This window comes from Micromys minutus, assembly GCF_963924665.1.
Source record: "Micromys minutus genome assembly, chromosome: 33".
NCBI classification, from domain to species: Eukaryota; Metazoa; Chordata; class Mammalia; order Rodentia; family Muridae; genus Micromys; species Micromys minutus.
This window is the reverse complement of record NC_137968.1, coordinates 5,523,890-5,541,156: the sequence shown is the minus strand read 5'-3', so window position 1 is coordinate 5,541,156 and position 17,267 is coordinate 5,523,890. Positions and strand designations below refer to the sequence as shown.

Here is a 17,267-nt window from a genome sequence, read left to right as displayed (position 1 = left end):
AGAGAAAGATAGCCTAAGAATTCCCTGGCTCATACTGATATAATAATATTTAGTCATTCTTTCAATAACATATATTGACTTTCAATGAGGTACTATGTACTACACATGGTAATAGGACTTTCGTACAAAGTCACAAGCATGATGAGGTATAGACTTGAGAATGAGACGGAAACCAAACAAGACGATAAAACAGTCAAGGGATAGAACAAGAAAGAAAATAGTATTATTATACACCAGGACGTGGTGGTATGCACATGTACACTCACACTTGCACACACACAAGTACACACTGATAAAGTATTATTACACACCAGGACATAATTGTACACATGCATACACTCACACTCGAACACACACAAGTACACACTGATAAAGTATTATTACACACCAGGACATGGTTGTACACACACATACACTCACACTCGCACACACACAAGTACACACTGATAAAGTATTATTACACACCAGGACATAATTGTACACACACATACACTCACACTCGAACACACACAAGTACACACTGATAAAGTATTATTACACACCAGGACATGGTTGTACACACACATACACTCACACTCGCACACACACAAGTACACACTGATAAAGTATTATTACACACCGGGACATGGTTGTATGCACATGTATAATCACACTCCCTCACATACAAGTACACATCGATAAAGGGAGGATAAACATGAATACATGTTCATAAATTACAGGGATGGTAAAACTCACTTCACCGAGGAGGAGTGATGGAGACAGGGGTCAAACTATAGAGGGAGAAAGCTTAGGATATGATGAAATAAAGGCAGCGAGACATAAAAACAAGTATTCAAGCAGACAGGGCAATCCAGTGGACATGGAAGAGTAGGCCTATGATTCAGAAACTGGATAGGAAGAGAATATCAAGGTGGGACCAGCTACCAAAGTGACATCTGTCCCAGGAAAAAAGTCAACAAACAAATATATTCTTTTGAAAACTGATCAGGAAAATTCCCCTTGTACCTATGTGTTCTAAGCTCTTTCTCACTTTTTGTTCAGATAGATTCAGTGTACCTGGTTTTATGTGGAGGTCTTTGATCCACTTGCACTTGAGCTTTGTACAAGGAGATAAGGATCGGTTTGCATTCTTCTGCATGCTGACTGCCTGTTGAACCAGCACCATTTGTTGAAAAGGTTGTCCTTTTTTCATTGAATGTTTTTAGCTTCTTTGCCAAAAATCAAGTGACCATAGATGTGTGGGTTCATTTCTGGGTCTTTGATTCTATTCCATTGATCTACCTGCCTGTCTCTGTACAAATACCATGTAGTTTTTATCACAATTGATCTGTAATACAGCTTGAGGTCAGGGATGGTGATTCCCCCAGAAGTTTTTTTTATTGTTGAGAATAAATAGTTTTTGGCTTATGTTCTAAGACCAAGAATTGACAAATGGGACCTCAAAAAATTGCAAAGCTTCTGTAAGGCCAAGGGCACTGTCAAAAGAACAAAACGGTAACCAACAGGTTACCATTACTACACGTGAGGGAGGGCTAGTTTCCAATATATACAAAGAACTCAAGAAGTTAGACTCCAGAGAACCAAATAATTCAATTAAAAAATGGAGTACAGAGCTAAACAAAGAATTCTCAACTGAGGAATATCGAATGGCTGAGGAGCACCTAAAGAAATGCTCAATATCCCTAGTCATCAGGGAAATGCAAATCAAAAACAACCCTGAGATTCCACCTCACGCCAGTCAGAATGGCTAAGATCAAAAACTCATTTAACAGCAGATGCTGGCGAGGATGTAGAGAAAGAGGAACACTCCTCCACTGTTGGTGGGGTTGTAAACTGGTACAACCACTCTGGAAATCAGTCTGGCGGTTCCTCAGAAAATTGGACATAGTAATACCTGAGGAACGAGCTATACTCCTATGCATCTAACAAAGACACATGTTCCACCATGTTCATAGCAGCCTTATTTATAATAGCCAGAAGCTGGAAAGAACCCAGATGTCCTTCAACAGAGAAATGGATACAAAAAACTGTAGTACATTTACACAGTGGAGTACTACTTAGCTATTAAAAACAATGGCTTCATGAAATTCCTAGGCAAATGGATGAAACTTGAAGCTATTATTCTGAGTGAGGTAACCCAGTCACAAAAGAATACTCATTATATGTACTCACTTATAAGTGGATACTAGCCCCAAAAGCTTGGAATACCCAAGAAACAATTCACAGAAATTATGAAGCTCAAAGAGAAGGAAAGCCAGAAGGTGGTTGCTTCAGTCCTTCTTGGAAGGGAAAACAAAACACTCATGAGAGGAAATAATGGGACAAATAGAGAAGCAGAGATTGGAGAACAGATCATCCACAGACTGTTTCACCTGGGAATCCATCCCACATGCAGCCACTAAACCCACATACTATTGCTGATGCCATGTAGTGCTTACTGGCAGGAGCCTGATACAGATGCCTTCTCACAGGCTCTGCCAGAGCCTTACTGATATAGAGGAGGGAGCTTGCAGATAACCATTTGACTGAATACGGGGACCCCAATGAAGGATCTAGAGAAAGGACTGAGGGAATTGAAAGGGTCTGTAACTTCATGGGAAGAACAAAATTACTAACTAACCAAACCCACCACAGCTCCCAGAGACTAAAACACCACCCAGTGAGTTCTCATGGAGAGACCCATGGCTCCAGGTGCATATGCAGCAGAGGGTAGCATTGTCTGGCATCAATGGGAGGAGAGGACTTTGATCCAGGGAAGGCTCACTTTCTCCGTGTAGGGGAATGCCAAGGCACTGAAGTGAAACCAAAACAATCCGACCAATTAAGCAAACAAGCAAACAAAAATCCTCACAAGTAGGGGGGTAAAGGAGCTGAGCAATGGATCCAGGACAGTGATGAGAGTGTGGTGGATGAGTGATAGCCACACATCATATCCACGAGAAAATCCCCAAAGAAGAAAAACATTGTGTAATATTTTAGAAAGGTGCTGAGACAGGCTTTAAACACATTTACTGAGGACTCTCAGAGCAACTTTCCAGATAAGGCACTTGTGAGAACCATCTCCACCCCACACAGCGATTCCATCCTTTACCACAATTCTACTGGCTCTAGAATTCTTTCTTCCATCGGTGTCCTTGTTCTGGCCCTAAGTAATCTTTAAATGCCTCTCACATCTGAAGAAGCATTCAGCACTGTTCTTCACCAGGTCAGAACCATTCCACGGTTGTTATTTAGTGGGAGAAATAAAACAATTAGTAACAATTTAGGATATTTTGAGGTTAATTGCTTATATTCAAGCATCTCTGTGGTTTTTGCTAATTAAGATAAAGGCAAATTTCATACTCCCCCACCCCCCTCTGGTACCTTCTTTCCCAATTCCTCATGTGTTACACTTTGTTCTGGATTACTAATCTCTAATTCTATACTGAGTTTTTAAGAAATCAAACCGAACTATTAACAAGCTTCTTTTAAATAGCTGCTTTTCTGCACTGGTATCTGCAGATTGGTGCCTTAAACAACCACCTATCTACAGTCTCTGCTCCCGTGGTGCTCAGTCACCAAAGTTACCCATTCACCTCTTACGGTCCTCCGACAGTGAAAAGAGACACCGAGGATCCTTACTGTGTATAGTCCTTCCATTTCTTAAGTGGGTGCTGACATCTAGTCACCTTACAACCACTTTCCAGGTCAGTAATAATTTGGGGACCTGCCTGGCTTTCTGTAGGCTTCTTTATGCTAATTCCTATGGCTCTAACAGACTCCGATACATACACATGTAGAAATCTTTAACTGTCTTAAACCTCAATTCCTAGACTTCAGTGAATCCTTTAACGCCATTTCCCTTTCTTACATCAATTCCATAAGTCTGAGAAAATATTTATAGACCTTTGATTCTGATGAAACTACTCCAAACTCAGAAACATTAAAATTGAATGCGTCAAAGTTTTAGATTTTTTTAATGAAAATTCTTATGTATACATAATAAATGTTGCTCTTATCTGCCTCCCACAACCATTACTCCAAAATATCCCTTACACATCTCCCTACCCACTCACTTCCCGTCCTCTTTCCTTCTCCATTATCCACTGAGTTCAGCAAGTGTTGATTATCACCATGTGGATGTAGGGTTATCCACTGAAGCACAGGCAAACTACCACTAAGAAGAAGTGACTCTCTTTATATTCTCTTCTGCTCAACCGCTAATAGCTCATGAGATCTGAGGAGTCCTGTGAATTCTCTTCCCCTCCATGATGTGGAGAAATTTTAATCCAGCATTATGACTACTCTAGTTGAAATATAGACAGGCCCTTAGTACATATCTTTAATCCCAAACAATGAAGTTTGCGGGACAAACTGATGGAGCAGAGAAAGATGTGACAAGAAGGGGTACACCCAACTATCAGAGCAGCACATGAAAGAGAGGCTATTAAAGAGAGTGCAGAGAGAGGCAGTGCAGTTGAGTGGACTTGGGAGGTGAGCTTATTAGGACTCAGTGCAGAGTATTGGAGCTGAGTTGGTTGAGTTCAGGCAGTTCAGTGCAGGTTAGCAGAGGCAGTTGAAGCCAGAAAATAAGAAGGAACCAAAAGATTAGAACAAATTGCCAGAGTTAGTTTGAGGCTAAGCAAAGCAATTCAGCAAGAAACTGAGCAGGTAGTTGGATAGTATTTTTTTAGCTTGTGCTAAGGGTTTCTCCTCAGTGTTTTTAGAAATCCTAAAGCTTGCCTCATTGTACACTAGGGCAGGTTTGTCGCCAGTATCATGCCTTGAGGTACAAGACTAGGAGTTTCTCTTAAGTCGTTCCCTAAAATTACAGTTCTCAATATTTTCCAAGTATTATTAAGTTCAATTTGTTATAGCCTATCTTCTTTCTATTTCCATTCATCTTGAAATGTGTATTTTTGCTTCGTGCATTCTTCCCTTCAAACCAACCACTCGGATCCTCTTCGAAGTCAGAAAAATCTTACCACACTCAACTCTAATTAAACTGCTTCAAAGTGTACGTAGTACCTACGGTCATAATTCTAAGTTCATAAGAACATTCAGAATACCGAATGTTTTAAATAACTGAGGAAGTATTTTCTCATATTCACTTTGTGCTATCCCTGACTTAAGAGAGTGCTTCAAAAGCACTAAAGTGCTTCAAAAGCACAAAAGAGCAAAACTAAGAGTCAAAATATAAGAGCCACATGTATGGTTAATGATATTGCTCTGTTCACTTTTGTCATATAAAACAATAAAATAATAGACATAGCCTATCTTCCACCTTCGTTCCTTTGTGACACCCAAAAATCCACAGAAACACTCTCTAGGAGGGAACCACATCCTCCACACTAGGCTGACACACACGCTCTCTCTACTCTCCTTCCTGTAGCCCATCCCACTCTCTACAGAGTTACTCTAGCCCTTAGCAGCCTACAAAGAGAAGGGCCTCCTCAAATGCAACATCCCTCCTCTAGGGACTTGGTCTTATGCTGCAAACCCAGGGTCCAGTGAGTTCTTTTGTGATCTCAACTTCATCCTTTCCTTCCAGCCAATCTCCATTCATTTCTGACCTCTGCTGACCTACAGAACCAGTGACTCTATCTACCACCACACTTTACCAAACAGAGAAATGATGGAATTAATCATTAGGCATGTCATAGATATCTACATAGCATTTCACCAAAATCCTAGAGGACATACCTTCTTCTTAGTAACCCATGGAACTTTCTCCAAAACTGACCATGTATGCTGGATTCACCAACATAAAAAACAGCAGAAAGTATATAATCTTATGGAAGCTAAATTCCTACTGGGGAAAAACTGGGTCAAGACAAAAATAGAGGAGGAAATTAAAACCCTTTAAAAATTGAATGAAAATAAAATCACATTATATATAAACTTAAAGAAAGCAATGAAGGCCATTGATATATAGCACTATGTGCATATATCAAAACCCTGGAGAGATTTCATATTGATATAAATCCATTCAAAGGATGGGGAGGAGGAAGAGGAGAAATGATACCCTCAAAAAGTAGATGGACAGAAATAATAAAATGCAGGCTGAAGATGTGCAGCATGGTCTCCATGTGAGTCACTAACGAGTGGAGCAGGCTGGACTCTGACTCTGCTGCCTGCCTTCGGACCCCTTTCCCTTAGCTGGGCTGCCATGTCTAGCCGCAGTGGGTGAGAATGTGCCGGGACCAGCTGGGACCAAAGGTAGGGAGGGGCTTCCCTTCTCAGAGGAGAAGGGGAAGGTGGAATTGGGGTAGGAAAGATGTGAGGACAGGACTCGGAGGAGAGGAAAAGTGGAAATTTGATCAGATATAAAGTGAATGAATAAATAAATAAATGTAAAAATCCAAAAACATAAACCAAATGCGTGGCTGAGACAATGAGAAAGAAACGAAAATAATAAGAATAGAACTAACAGAATGAAACCTGGTTCTTTGGGAAAAATAAAAACTCAAATTAGTAAATAAAATAAGAGCTGGAAAAAACAGACATTACAACAGATGCCAAGGAACGTTAAAGAGTCATGAGGACATGTTTAAATTCTGCATTCTACTAAAGAATTTTTGTTTTTGATAGATAGGACCTACCAGCGCTAAATTAAGATGAAATAAACAAATTAGACAGACTCATTGCACCCACTAAAATAAAATCAGGATTGAAAATCTCCCAACAAAAATTGTCCAGGGACAGATAGATCCAACACAGAATTCTATCAGTTTTTCTAAGAACTAACATCCATGTTTCTCAAATTACGATGGAAAATGGAACTGAAGGGACATTGCTTAATTCTTTTTATGTTGCCATTATTACCCTGAGAAAAAGATACACAAAGACAACCAAAAAGAAAGTTATAGGGCAACATCCTTATGAACACAGACGCAAAACTCTCATTAAAATAGTTGCAAGCAAAATTCAAGGACACATCAAAAAGATGTATCCACCATGATCAACATGACTTTAATCCAATAGTAATAAATTTAGTCTATCACATAAGTAGACTAAAAGACAAAACCTACACAGCCTCATCTCATCACATGCACAAACCAAGTCCACTATTCCTTCATGATAAAGTTCTGGAGAGACTAGGGCACTGGCGCTCAACCTTACTTATGCTGCAACGCTTTAAGATAGTTCTTTATGTTATGGTGATTCCTAGGCATAAAATTATTCTCATTGCTACAACATAACTATAATATTGTTATGAATCATAATATAGATATTTGTATTTACCAATGGTCTTGGGTAACCCCTGGGAAAGTCATTTTACCCCCCAAAGGGATCTGAAACTACAGGTTGAGAACTACAGGATTAGGGGCACAAGGGGGGAAACTTCAACATAAGTTGATTTACATCAAGCTCGCAAACAACACCATCCTAAAACAAAGAGAAACACAAAGCATTTTCATTAAATAAAAAATACAAGGCTGGCAAGGCTTTCTACCTACCCAATATAGGAGAGGTCTAAGCTAACTTTTAGTCTAAGACAATTGAAGGAGATGAAGCAATTCAAATTGGAGAGCAAGAAGTCAAAGTATCTTTATTTGCAGATAAACTGATTTTATACAAACAAACAACCCCTAAAAACTCCGTGAAAAAAAGTTCTAGAGCTGATAAATGCTTTCTGCAAAGTAGAAAGACACAATATTAACCTGCAAAAATCAGGAGCCTACCTGATATGCAAGCAAAAGACAGAAAAACAAAAACCAGAAGGAAACGGTGCCTTCTACCATAGCCTCAATAACAGTAACAAAAATATCTGGAATTTCTGGAACACAGCATATGAAAATTTGCATAACAGGACTTTGTGGCACTGAAGAAACGGAAGAAGAAAGTAGACATAAACATCTTCCCTGTTTGTGCATCAGGACTAAGATTCTAAAGATGGCCATCTGACAATAAGAATCAATGTAATCCTCATCAAAATTCCAACACAATTCTTCATAAAAATTAAAAACAAAATCTTCAGGTTCATAGGGAACACAAAAAGCAAGGGGTAAGTAAAACGGTTCTGAGTATTTAGAAAAAATCAAGTACTGACAAAAATATATTCATATAGTTTTATGCCAAAATGCTTTTAAAAAATCTGTACATGTATCTCTCTTTTTTAAAAAATAAAGTTGTAAGGAAAAAAAAAAGAGAGAGGATGGAAAAGCCATGCAATCAGAATTCATTATACATGTATAAAATAAAAAAATTAATAACTAAAATATTATCAGTAACAACAAATAATCTAAGCCACAAATAGCCTTGAGAACTTAAAGAACATTAGAAATCTTTCTTTCTCTTTGCAGGAATATCCACATTCTACTAAATGCCAGGAAAGGCTTATTTCCCTCTAAAATAGGTTGAATTTCTTTTAAATATTTGACTCATTCTTCCCATAATTCATGGGAAAGTTCCTTCTTCTGAATAAGTTATAACAAGATTGAGATGAAAGAGGGGCTTCCCATGGGTTACGCATTCTTATAGACCCAAGCTCATCTACGATGGAGGAGTACATTAGTTATCTTTTAGCAAGTAACCACCAACAGAGCAGTCAATGAACAGCATCTTGAGAAACACAGAAGTAGGGAAGCAGGTTGTGAAGGCATATACAAATAAACCAGTGTTAATTATATATGGGGAATTAGCAAAGGGATATAATGGCATCTGTAATAGATCATCTCTCAGTTTTGGTAGTAAAGTTAATTAATTCCTAATAACACAACTTTGGGGGTAATAAAAAGAAGATTCTAGTCCATTGAACAGAAGGTATTTTTGAAATTCTAGTTTCAAATCACTTATTTATCACTATTAGATATGTTCCCATATTGTATTAAGGATCCCATGTGTATATATAAAACGAAAACGAAAGGGAGTCATATCACATAGACAGGAGCATGCAACTCTACACACAGACTCAACTGTACGAAAATTATACCTTCCATCCCTGTGATGATGCTCAGTGGTCTGCCTGTGTCGAGAGCGAGGTAGAGTAAGAAAAGGACTGCAAGCATGGCAGAAACAAAAAGAAAGTGAGGCTCAGGACGGAAGGAGAGGCATAGCATAGTTCTCAACGTCAGAGTCAAACAGAGAGTAAGCTCGCAAGCCAAGCAAATGAAAACGGCTACTGCAAACGCCTGGCCGTCTTCTCGAGGCCCATGAAAGTGCGCAGCAAAATGAACCAAACACTCTAAACGGAAAGTGAAACAAAATATAACATTTTGATATTTCAACTAAATGATAAAAGTAATTGGTTATTACTTTAATATATTGAGCACCATTTAGCAATTGTTATAGTTCAAAGATGTTTTGCTTATTTTTAGGAAGAAAGAGAGAAGAAATATAATAAAACGACCAGCAAGTTTAAGGACACAGAGGTAACACCTAGAATGATTAGGGCATTTCATGAGGCTTTATTTTTCTCTCACTATTCCTAAAGATAAGAAGAGGCTTCAAGTTTCATTTAATAAAGAACAAAGCAGTTTAAGCTTAGAATGTTCATTAAGTATATTAAATACTATGCATTTTTGATATATTTATGATCTCCACATCATATTGTATATTTATTACATGCTGTTAGCTCTGTTTCATTTCATGCTTCCTTACCTCTGTAAACAATTAAGACAACAAATGCCTAACTGTTGAAGCCATCTAAAGTTGATTTTCTTTGTATGACACTAATTTTAAATGCTCCTTCTTAAAATATTTATTTTCCAAGATGATAAGGCAGGTGATCATTTAAGAGAACAATGCAAAGAAACTAGTACTCTCTCAACATTCACACATCTACCTTGCACACATGCATACACACACACACACACACATGCGTGCACACTGTATGACCTTGTGGTAATCCTGCTGCAAATATGCCTTTGCTTCCTTCATAACCCACTTCCATTTCTCATCTCACACTGCTGCATCTTCAATTTTTTAATTTAGAAAGAAACTACTGCTCATCTTAACTTGACCTTTCCTACAAATTGCACCAGATTCTTTGACCTCTTGCTTAGGTCACCCACCCATGTGTCATGCAGGCACCTTGCTTAGGTCACCCACCCATGTGTCATGTAGGCACCTTCCTTAGGTCAGCCACCCATGTGTCATGTAGGCACCTTCCTTAGGTCACCCACCTATGTGTCATGTAGGCACTCCGAGAAGCCCATCTCATTCTGTCTGTCAGCTTCAACAGCTGGTGCTGTGACTGTGGAACGGGGCTGGCAGTGGACCAGCATTCTGAAGGCAACTTCCTAGTGTAACTGTTGTTACCATTAAAGGAAAACTTATTTAAAACTGGTCTGGTAGAATCAATATATCAGAATGAACTAAAATCAGAATGGACCTCGGTGGAAGGGAGCAGGAAGCAGGTCCCCCCTCAACATTATCTGCCATGGCAGCCTCTCGGGTTCCGAGTCCTTAGTTATCTTGGGCTAATATAGGATTGTGGTAATTTTCCACTTTCAACCATTTATTTACATTTTCACTTAATAAACCAAATTTTAATGTCTCAGAGTTAATAAATTTATAACACTCAAATCTCTCCTTTGCATCACTAACACGGCTTGCATCAGGTTTCTGCATCTACTGGAATAAGTTTCTAACCTTCAAACTGGTTAAAGGCTGTCAGTTGAGAAGCAAGAATTCCAATACAATCACCATCTACTGTGGAAATTGTCAATGTGAAACAATATTCTTTCTGAAAATGCAAGTCTTATGTTAAAACAATGACCCGTCCATAAGGCCTACATGTGCATGTTTAGCATAGACTCACTCCCTTCCCGGACACTTCCAGATGCTCTAACAGAACTGTTACATTTGTTTGCTGAAAGGTTATGGTAGCTTCCTGAGCTCCTGTGATCTTATCAATTGTAATCTCAGCAGGAATCCTTCTGGAAACACTGTGAGATCTCAGAATATAGTAACATCATAAGTCACTAAAATATCTATTATAAAAGCAACGAAACAAGATTCTCAGAGAAGCCCAGGTTCTAGAGGTCTTACTTTTTTTTTTAAACTTTTGTAGTTAAATATGATATTAAAATAAATTTATTTTTCCCCAAATCTGATTAGTCCTTATATTCTTCTCTATTCTAAAACCATATATTCTGGTTTGAATAGAGGTGAGGTCCCTAAAAGGCTACATGAAATCCGCATCTAACGAGAATGGCTTGTGGAGCTGGACATCAACACAAAGTACCAGTGACACTAATTTTAAAGTTGTATTTGTGATGCTGAAACCAAGCCTACTGGAATCTGTGCTGTACTGCATCTGTTGTGATGTTATTAACATATTATACAATACTCTCCAAATTTTCTAACGGTAAGTTAACTTCTATAACTAAAACCTTAAAAAGATTTCTAAAGCCACATATTCATATCTTCTTGTAAATTTTGTTGCTAGCTGTAATAGTCACCTGGGGTACTGAAAAAACAATAGTTCCCAGGCTTACTAGAGAAACATGAGTCAAAGGTGCAAGGGGAGAGGATGAAAAATAAAAGTAATCCATTTACTGTGTGTTATTTTACCTAATAACCCGTATGGAAAGGTTTGCGTTACTCCATTTCACAACAGAGTAACGTTTTGAGTAATGAAGGAAGACTCGGAAATAGAATCAAAGACCCAATACCATATAGATACATAATTCTTAAACATACTCATAAAAATAATAGGCTGCATCTCATGCACCCTCCACTGAAGTTTAGCAAAGAAGTATAAATCAACTCAAACAGCAGTCTATCACATGGACTGCTGTTTGAATTGATTGATTGACATGGACAGCCTATCACATGTCAGTGTAAAATTCTGTCTTCACATACAATTTTCTGAAGTCACAAAATGCTGTTTACTCCAAACTCCATGACGTGTAGCTGTGCTCTGCCTCGGGAACTTTACTCTTATTGCCTGAATAAACATTCCCTTTTCTATGTCAACTCATGCCTTATCTTCTACACATTTTCCACAATGCTTAAATTAATTAACTTCTCAGTTTTCTATTTTAATTTGTTCCTTGTCATTTTCCTATTTCAGGTTAACTGCTAATCCATTAAATGTAAAGTATTTACAAGTCAATGTATTCTTAATGTAATGTGCATATTAGATTTTTTTCATTACACAGTATGAATTAGTCTTTGATTTTGAGGCTGTTATATTGTCCAGTCTCCATTGATCTAGCGATGTAGCCAAGGCTGGCTGTCAACTCCTGATCATCCCACCACCACCTTCCGGGTACTAGGATATAATATGCACTACCAGCCACATTCAATTACCAGTACAAACTTTTGGTAAAATACATCTCTATGAAAGTTGGTTGCCTGACAAAAAAATATAAAACTGTCATGGAAGCACTGTATGAGTTAATTTGTGTATATATGTGTGTGTGTGTGTGTGTGTGTGTGTGTGTGTGTGTGTGTGTGTGAGACATTTTATAGATTGAGAAATAAAATGGTTGGATTTCCTCAAGAATACTTAAAATCCTAAATACAAACTCCAGACCTCTTGGTTTCAAACCCTTTGAAAAAGAATACATTCAATTAAATACATTTAAATTCAATGCATTAGATTTGACTGACAAGAATGATATGAGCATCTTTTAAATCTCTAAACCACACTACTTACTAAAATGAAAAATTCTTTCTTTAGTTTAGAAGGGAAAGTTTATTTGGGCTGTGGCCATAGAAGGAGAAAAAGTTCCATCAGGGTGGGGGAGGTCTGGCAATTAATAGAAAGCGTGAGAGGTCGGAACATGAAACTGAGCACTTACATCATTAACAACAGCACAAAACCGTGAGAATGAACTGGAATTAGTGCAAGTCTGTCTTCACCAAAGCCTGTCTCCAGTGAAACACTTCCTCTAAGGCTACACCTCCTAAACCTCTAGAAGAATTCCACCAACCAGGGAGTATATATTCAAGTTTCCAAGATGAGGAGGAACATTATTCATTCAAACCAGATCATTCCAACAAGGTTCCAGAGAGATCATTAAAGAAACGATGTATGGCGGTTTGAATAAGACTGTCTCCTACAGATTCACATGCTGGAGTGCTTAGTCATCACAATGGTTCTATTTGAGAGGGATTAGGAGGAGTGCTCTTGTTGGTAAGTGTGTCATTAGGGATGGGCTGTGATCTCATGTGTCACTTCCCGATGCTTATGGCCACAGAGGTAGAATTCTCAGTGACTCCTCTGGTACCATGTCTGCTCTTGCGTCACCAAGTTCTCTAACGGGAAGAAAGGGAACTAAATCTCTGGAACTGCAGGCATGCTCCCGTTAAATGTGTTTGTCATAAAAGTTCCTGTAGTCCTCTAGCTGGGCCCACAGCCTACTGGAAAGCCAACAAAACAACATCCAGGTCAGGTCTTCTCAGTGAATCCTTTCTGTAGATTTCTCAGAAACACATAAAACTGAACTTTATAAATCACCTAGACATATCTCAAACCCAATTAAACTGAGCAGATTTGCAACTCTATAAAATGATATTCATAAAAATAAAACAATAGTATCTCAATACTTTCTCATTTTAAAAAGGACATTCTGGTGCATTTGATTATTGAAATGCTTAAGAATATTAGACTCGGATAGACATAAACGGAGAATATTATACAATGAATTTTGTTTCTTATATTAATGAATTGTACAGATAATCAAAATAGTTTTTGGAATGCATTCTATTGTTTTTATTGAAATGAAATTGTACGTTACATAATGTCTTAAAAAGATTTAAGAGTGATGCTGACAAAGAAGTTTAATAAATCTATAAAAGTAAGATGAAATCATAAGAATCTCTTTTCTTTAATACTTCCAGACATGAACATTTGGATATTCTTGCTGCACTTCCAATTCATAAGATCATGAACAAGAAATGCAAGTACAACTCTCTTTGATATGAGCTTTAAAGAAAATATTGAAGATGGCTGGTTGTATGTTTGTAGCGATTCAACCTAATACTATGTGGTTTAGTATACTGACAAAATGTTATGAATTTAATATAGAAGTAAAGTGTTATTTTGCAATTTCATTCTACCACATTGTACAAATATTATGCTATATTTTTGGACTTTATATCAGACCACATTTTTATTAATTGATCACTTTATGTAAGCTAAAAACTTTAACATCATTTAGACAATTTTATTCTCTCAATAAGCAAATTTTCAATGGCTAAAAAGCTTGTTAGAGCTATATAAATAATTTGAAAAGCTAATTAAGTTCATTAACATCCCATTAGGCAAACAAAATACCTATTGATTCTTTTTATTATTTGTTCCAAATCTTAAGTCAACATAGTAATCTGCTTTTCTTCTTCATATATATATATATATATATATATATATATATATATATATATATATATATATATATATATATATAAAACTGAAGGTTGAATTAGATTGTTAATTAATTTTTTAAAAATTAGTAGAAACTAATGTAAGCATTGTAACATACCATGTTACTCCAAAGTTTGTCACTTTTAATGGGACAAATTCAGAGAATTCTTGCAAACACATCAATGAACAAGTTTGGCTTTTTTTTAGGTAGTTAAAGCCTCACTGAAGGCCATGAGAGAAAACCTGTTCGAGAATTATAAAACCTTTCAGAAACAAAGCAGACTCTGTCTCGGTGTTTCTGTATATGAAAAGTCACACTATTTCTCTGAAATCTATTAAACACTTTAATCTCTTGCAGATTACATGATTACACAAGATCATCTGCTATGTGCAGGTAAAGTCACAAAACATCTTTTTGTGTTGTGGTTATCATTACAGTCTCTTGTGCAAATCTGCTAGCTATTTTGAATTACTGAAATATCTTCTTTTCGTGGCAGGGTCTAATCAAGCAGCCCGCCTGGTCTCTTAGTTGTCATTTTCCTGGTCACCATCCCAAGTGCTGGGATTCTGAGTCCTGAGCATCTAGTGCTGATTTTTCTTATCAAGAAAAAACTGCACATCTAATCTCTCCTTTTAAGTAGGGTAATCTTAGAAAATATGGGAACAGTAAAGAAGGCTGGTTTGGAAACTAAGGTGAGGTACAGGACTAGAGAAAATACTTTACAACAACCCTTACTGAAGCAATGGACTTTAGTAAGACTTGGCTGCGTTTACCTGTCTCTGTCTGAAGAGTAATGGTCATCTGTGGCACGGTGTCTGTCCATTCGGCTAATTGTATTGTAATGGCCAGTAGCACGTGTCCCTCGAAGCCCCTGTTCCACATTCCTACTAAGACAACAAGATCCGTAAATATTTTACTAATCTAGAGGATATTCTACATAAAAACCAATAACACCTATTTTTATTTCTATAAACATTATACTATACTATATAATATAATATTATACTGATGGTATAAATTTCATTTGAAAATTGACAGCTAAATGAGGGTCTGGCTTTATATATATATAGAATTTATGAGAATAATTTTAAGGATTAGATGAGCAATATTATACCTCACTGATGGGCCACACCTAAGTCTCTAGCACTAATAATTGGTGCCCTAAGACACACTAGAGGAACAGGTGAGTGAGAAGATGCTTTTCTGTGGACCATGGGGATAGGGAGGGATCACAAATGCAGGCTGGGACCTGCCCTTAACCTGTGAGACCTGTCCAGCTCTGACTATCAGACCTTTCCACCTGTGGTAGCACTCTAACCTGCACGACCATCTTCATAATCTACTACATTTTAGCTGTCTAATTAATGTATTTCCTAAGCCCTTCCCTCACATACTCTGACTAGGGTAGTCCTTTGAATACTTCCAGAACGAAGAGTAAAAACTTTATCCAGTGACACACTAGGCTTCCATCCTTTCCAAACCATCCATTTTATCAGATTGCAATGCCATGTTTATATACAGAAGATATTCAAATACACAGACAAATCTGACATATTTAAATTCAATCATATCTATGAATATCACATATCTTTTCTATTTATATGTCTCCTAAACTATCATGTATAACATATATATTCTGTCCATGGTTTACACTGCATGTTTGTAGTCCCTGGTACTTATATTTATTTTATCAGAAAGTTCAAATATTATATGACCTAGAGCAACAGAGTCATGTCACCATTTTATCCACTACTCATGCACTATTTTTATTTTTTAGTAATTTTTTTCTTTTAATTACCAATAGCTATATGATTCATTTGACTCTAAATAGATTTGCTTAATATTTACACATAATTTAACGCCAGATTTTCTTAACTATTTTGAACTCTTAGATCAAATAACCTAGAGATCATGAAAAGTCATAAAATGACCCATATAACATCTTATTTCCACTGCAATGGCATCTTATTTTCCACTAGGAGAAAACTCCTACACAGGAGGAATGTTCTAAAGAATAATTTCCGTTTAGAGACTATCATGGTAATTTATGCTAAATCCCCCCTAAGTACCATGCTAAAAGCAAATCTGACATACTACCTTACCTTTGAGGAGGAGGGACACTAGGTGACCATGACCTAGTCCTTCCTATAACGTCTACTCGATGAGGAGACGCCGACGGTGAGCAATGGTTTGATGACATGACTTGTTCTGGCACTGATAATGTGGAGCTTTGAAGATCGCGGTCATTGTGTCGGTAATCTAAGGGCAAAAAATAAAATAACAACTACACGCTAAGTTCTTTGTATTGAAAACACATGACACACTGCTAAGGCCGGAATACATTTAGCAAGATAAATATAAAGTACAGAAACAGCACAGGGTGCTTGAAAAATATAGACACAAACCATGGAAACAGTAGAAGATTTAATACTTAGTTATTACGTTCACTGTACCGGTACTATAAAAATATTTCATTTCTAGAGACTGCTTCTTAAACAATGTTAACGTTCACAGAGCCAGGTCTGTAAGGGGCTTAAATAAGATAAACTACACTAAACAACGCTCAATGCCATTTTTCTTGCAATGCTTGGCAGAGCCTAGACACCACAGTAGTCTGTAAACAAAATCCGGAGACTCCTTACATTAGTTAATCTCCAAAAAAGCACGGGCCTTTGGACAGGGCAGAAAGGAGGGGACTCTACCTGTCAGGGACATAGCAGTTCTACGGGGGAACCATGGGGAAGGAAAGAAACAAAGGTCCTTTGCTGGAAGCTGTATACGTGTAAAGTACATATGTGATGGAGAAATATCAATAAGGCTGAACAGGAGAAGTGACACTGTGCTAGCAAGGTCCCCTTCATCAGGCTGGTAGCTGTGAGTAGTCAGCCATTGGCTGCACTGAGATAATGGGTGGGCACACTCCAGAACGCACGGCTACAAGGTGCATCTCCTGTTACCTAGAGGCTC

General features: G+C 37.5%; 1 protein-coding gene across 25 annotated transcripts in view; it reads right to left on the bottom strand.

Annotated features, from left to right (window-relative positions):
- The window catches only part of RIMS2 (regulating synaptic membrane exocytosis 2), a gene marked incomplete at both ends in the record, with an annotated part of 425,123 nt that overhangs the window by 149,671 nt on the left and 258,185 nt on the right, over positions 1 to 17,267 (bottom strand). For 13 of the 25 annotated variants that reach the window (XM_080909329.1, XM_080909307.1, XM_080909308.1 and 10 more), the window contains 2 exons: positions 15,074 to 15,187; positions 16,403 to 16,559. In XM_080909329.1, coding sequence (XP_080765455.1) covers positions 15,074 to 15,187; positions 16,403 to 16,559 — 271 coding nt within the window. Of the gene's footprint in view, positions 1 to 8,914; positions 8,981 to 15,073; positions 15,188 to 16,402; positions 16,560 to 17,267 lie in introns of all 25 variants that reach the window. The other 12 variants (XM_080909305.1, XM_080909325.1, XM_080909306.1 and 9 more) reach the window with 3 other exon arrangements.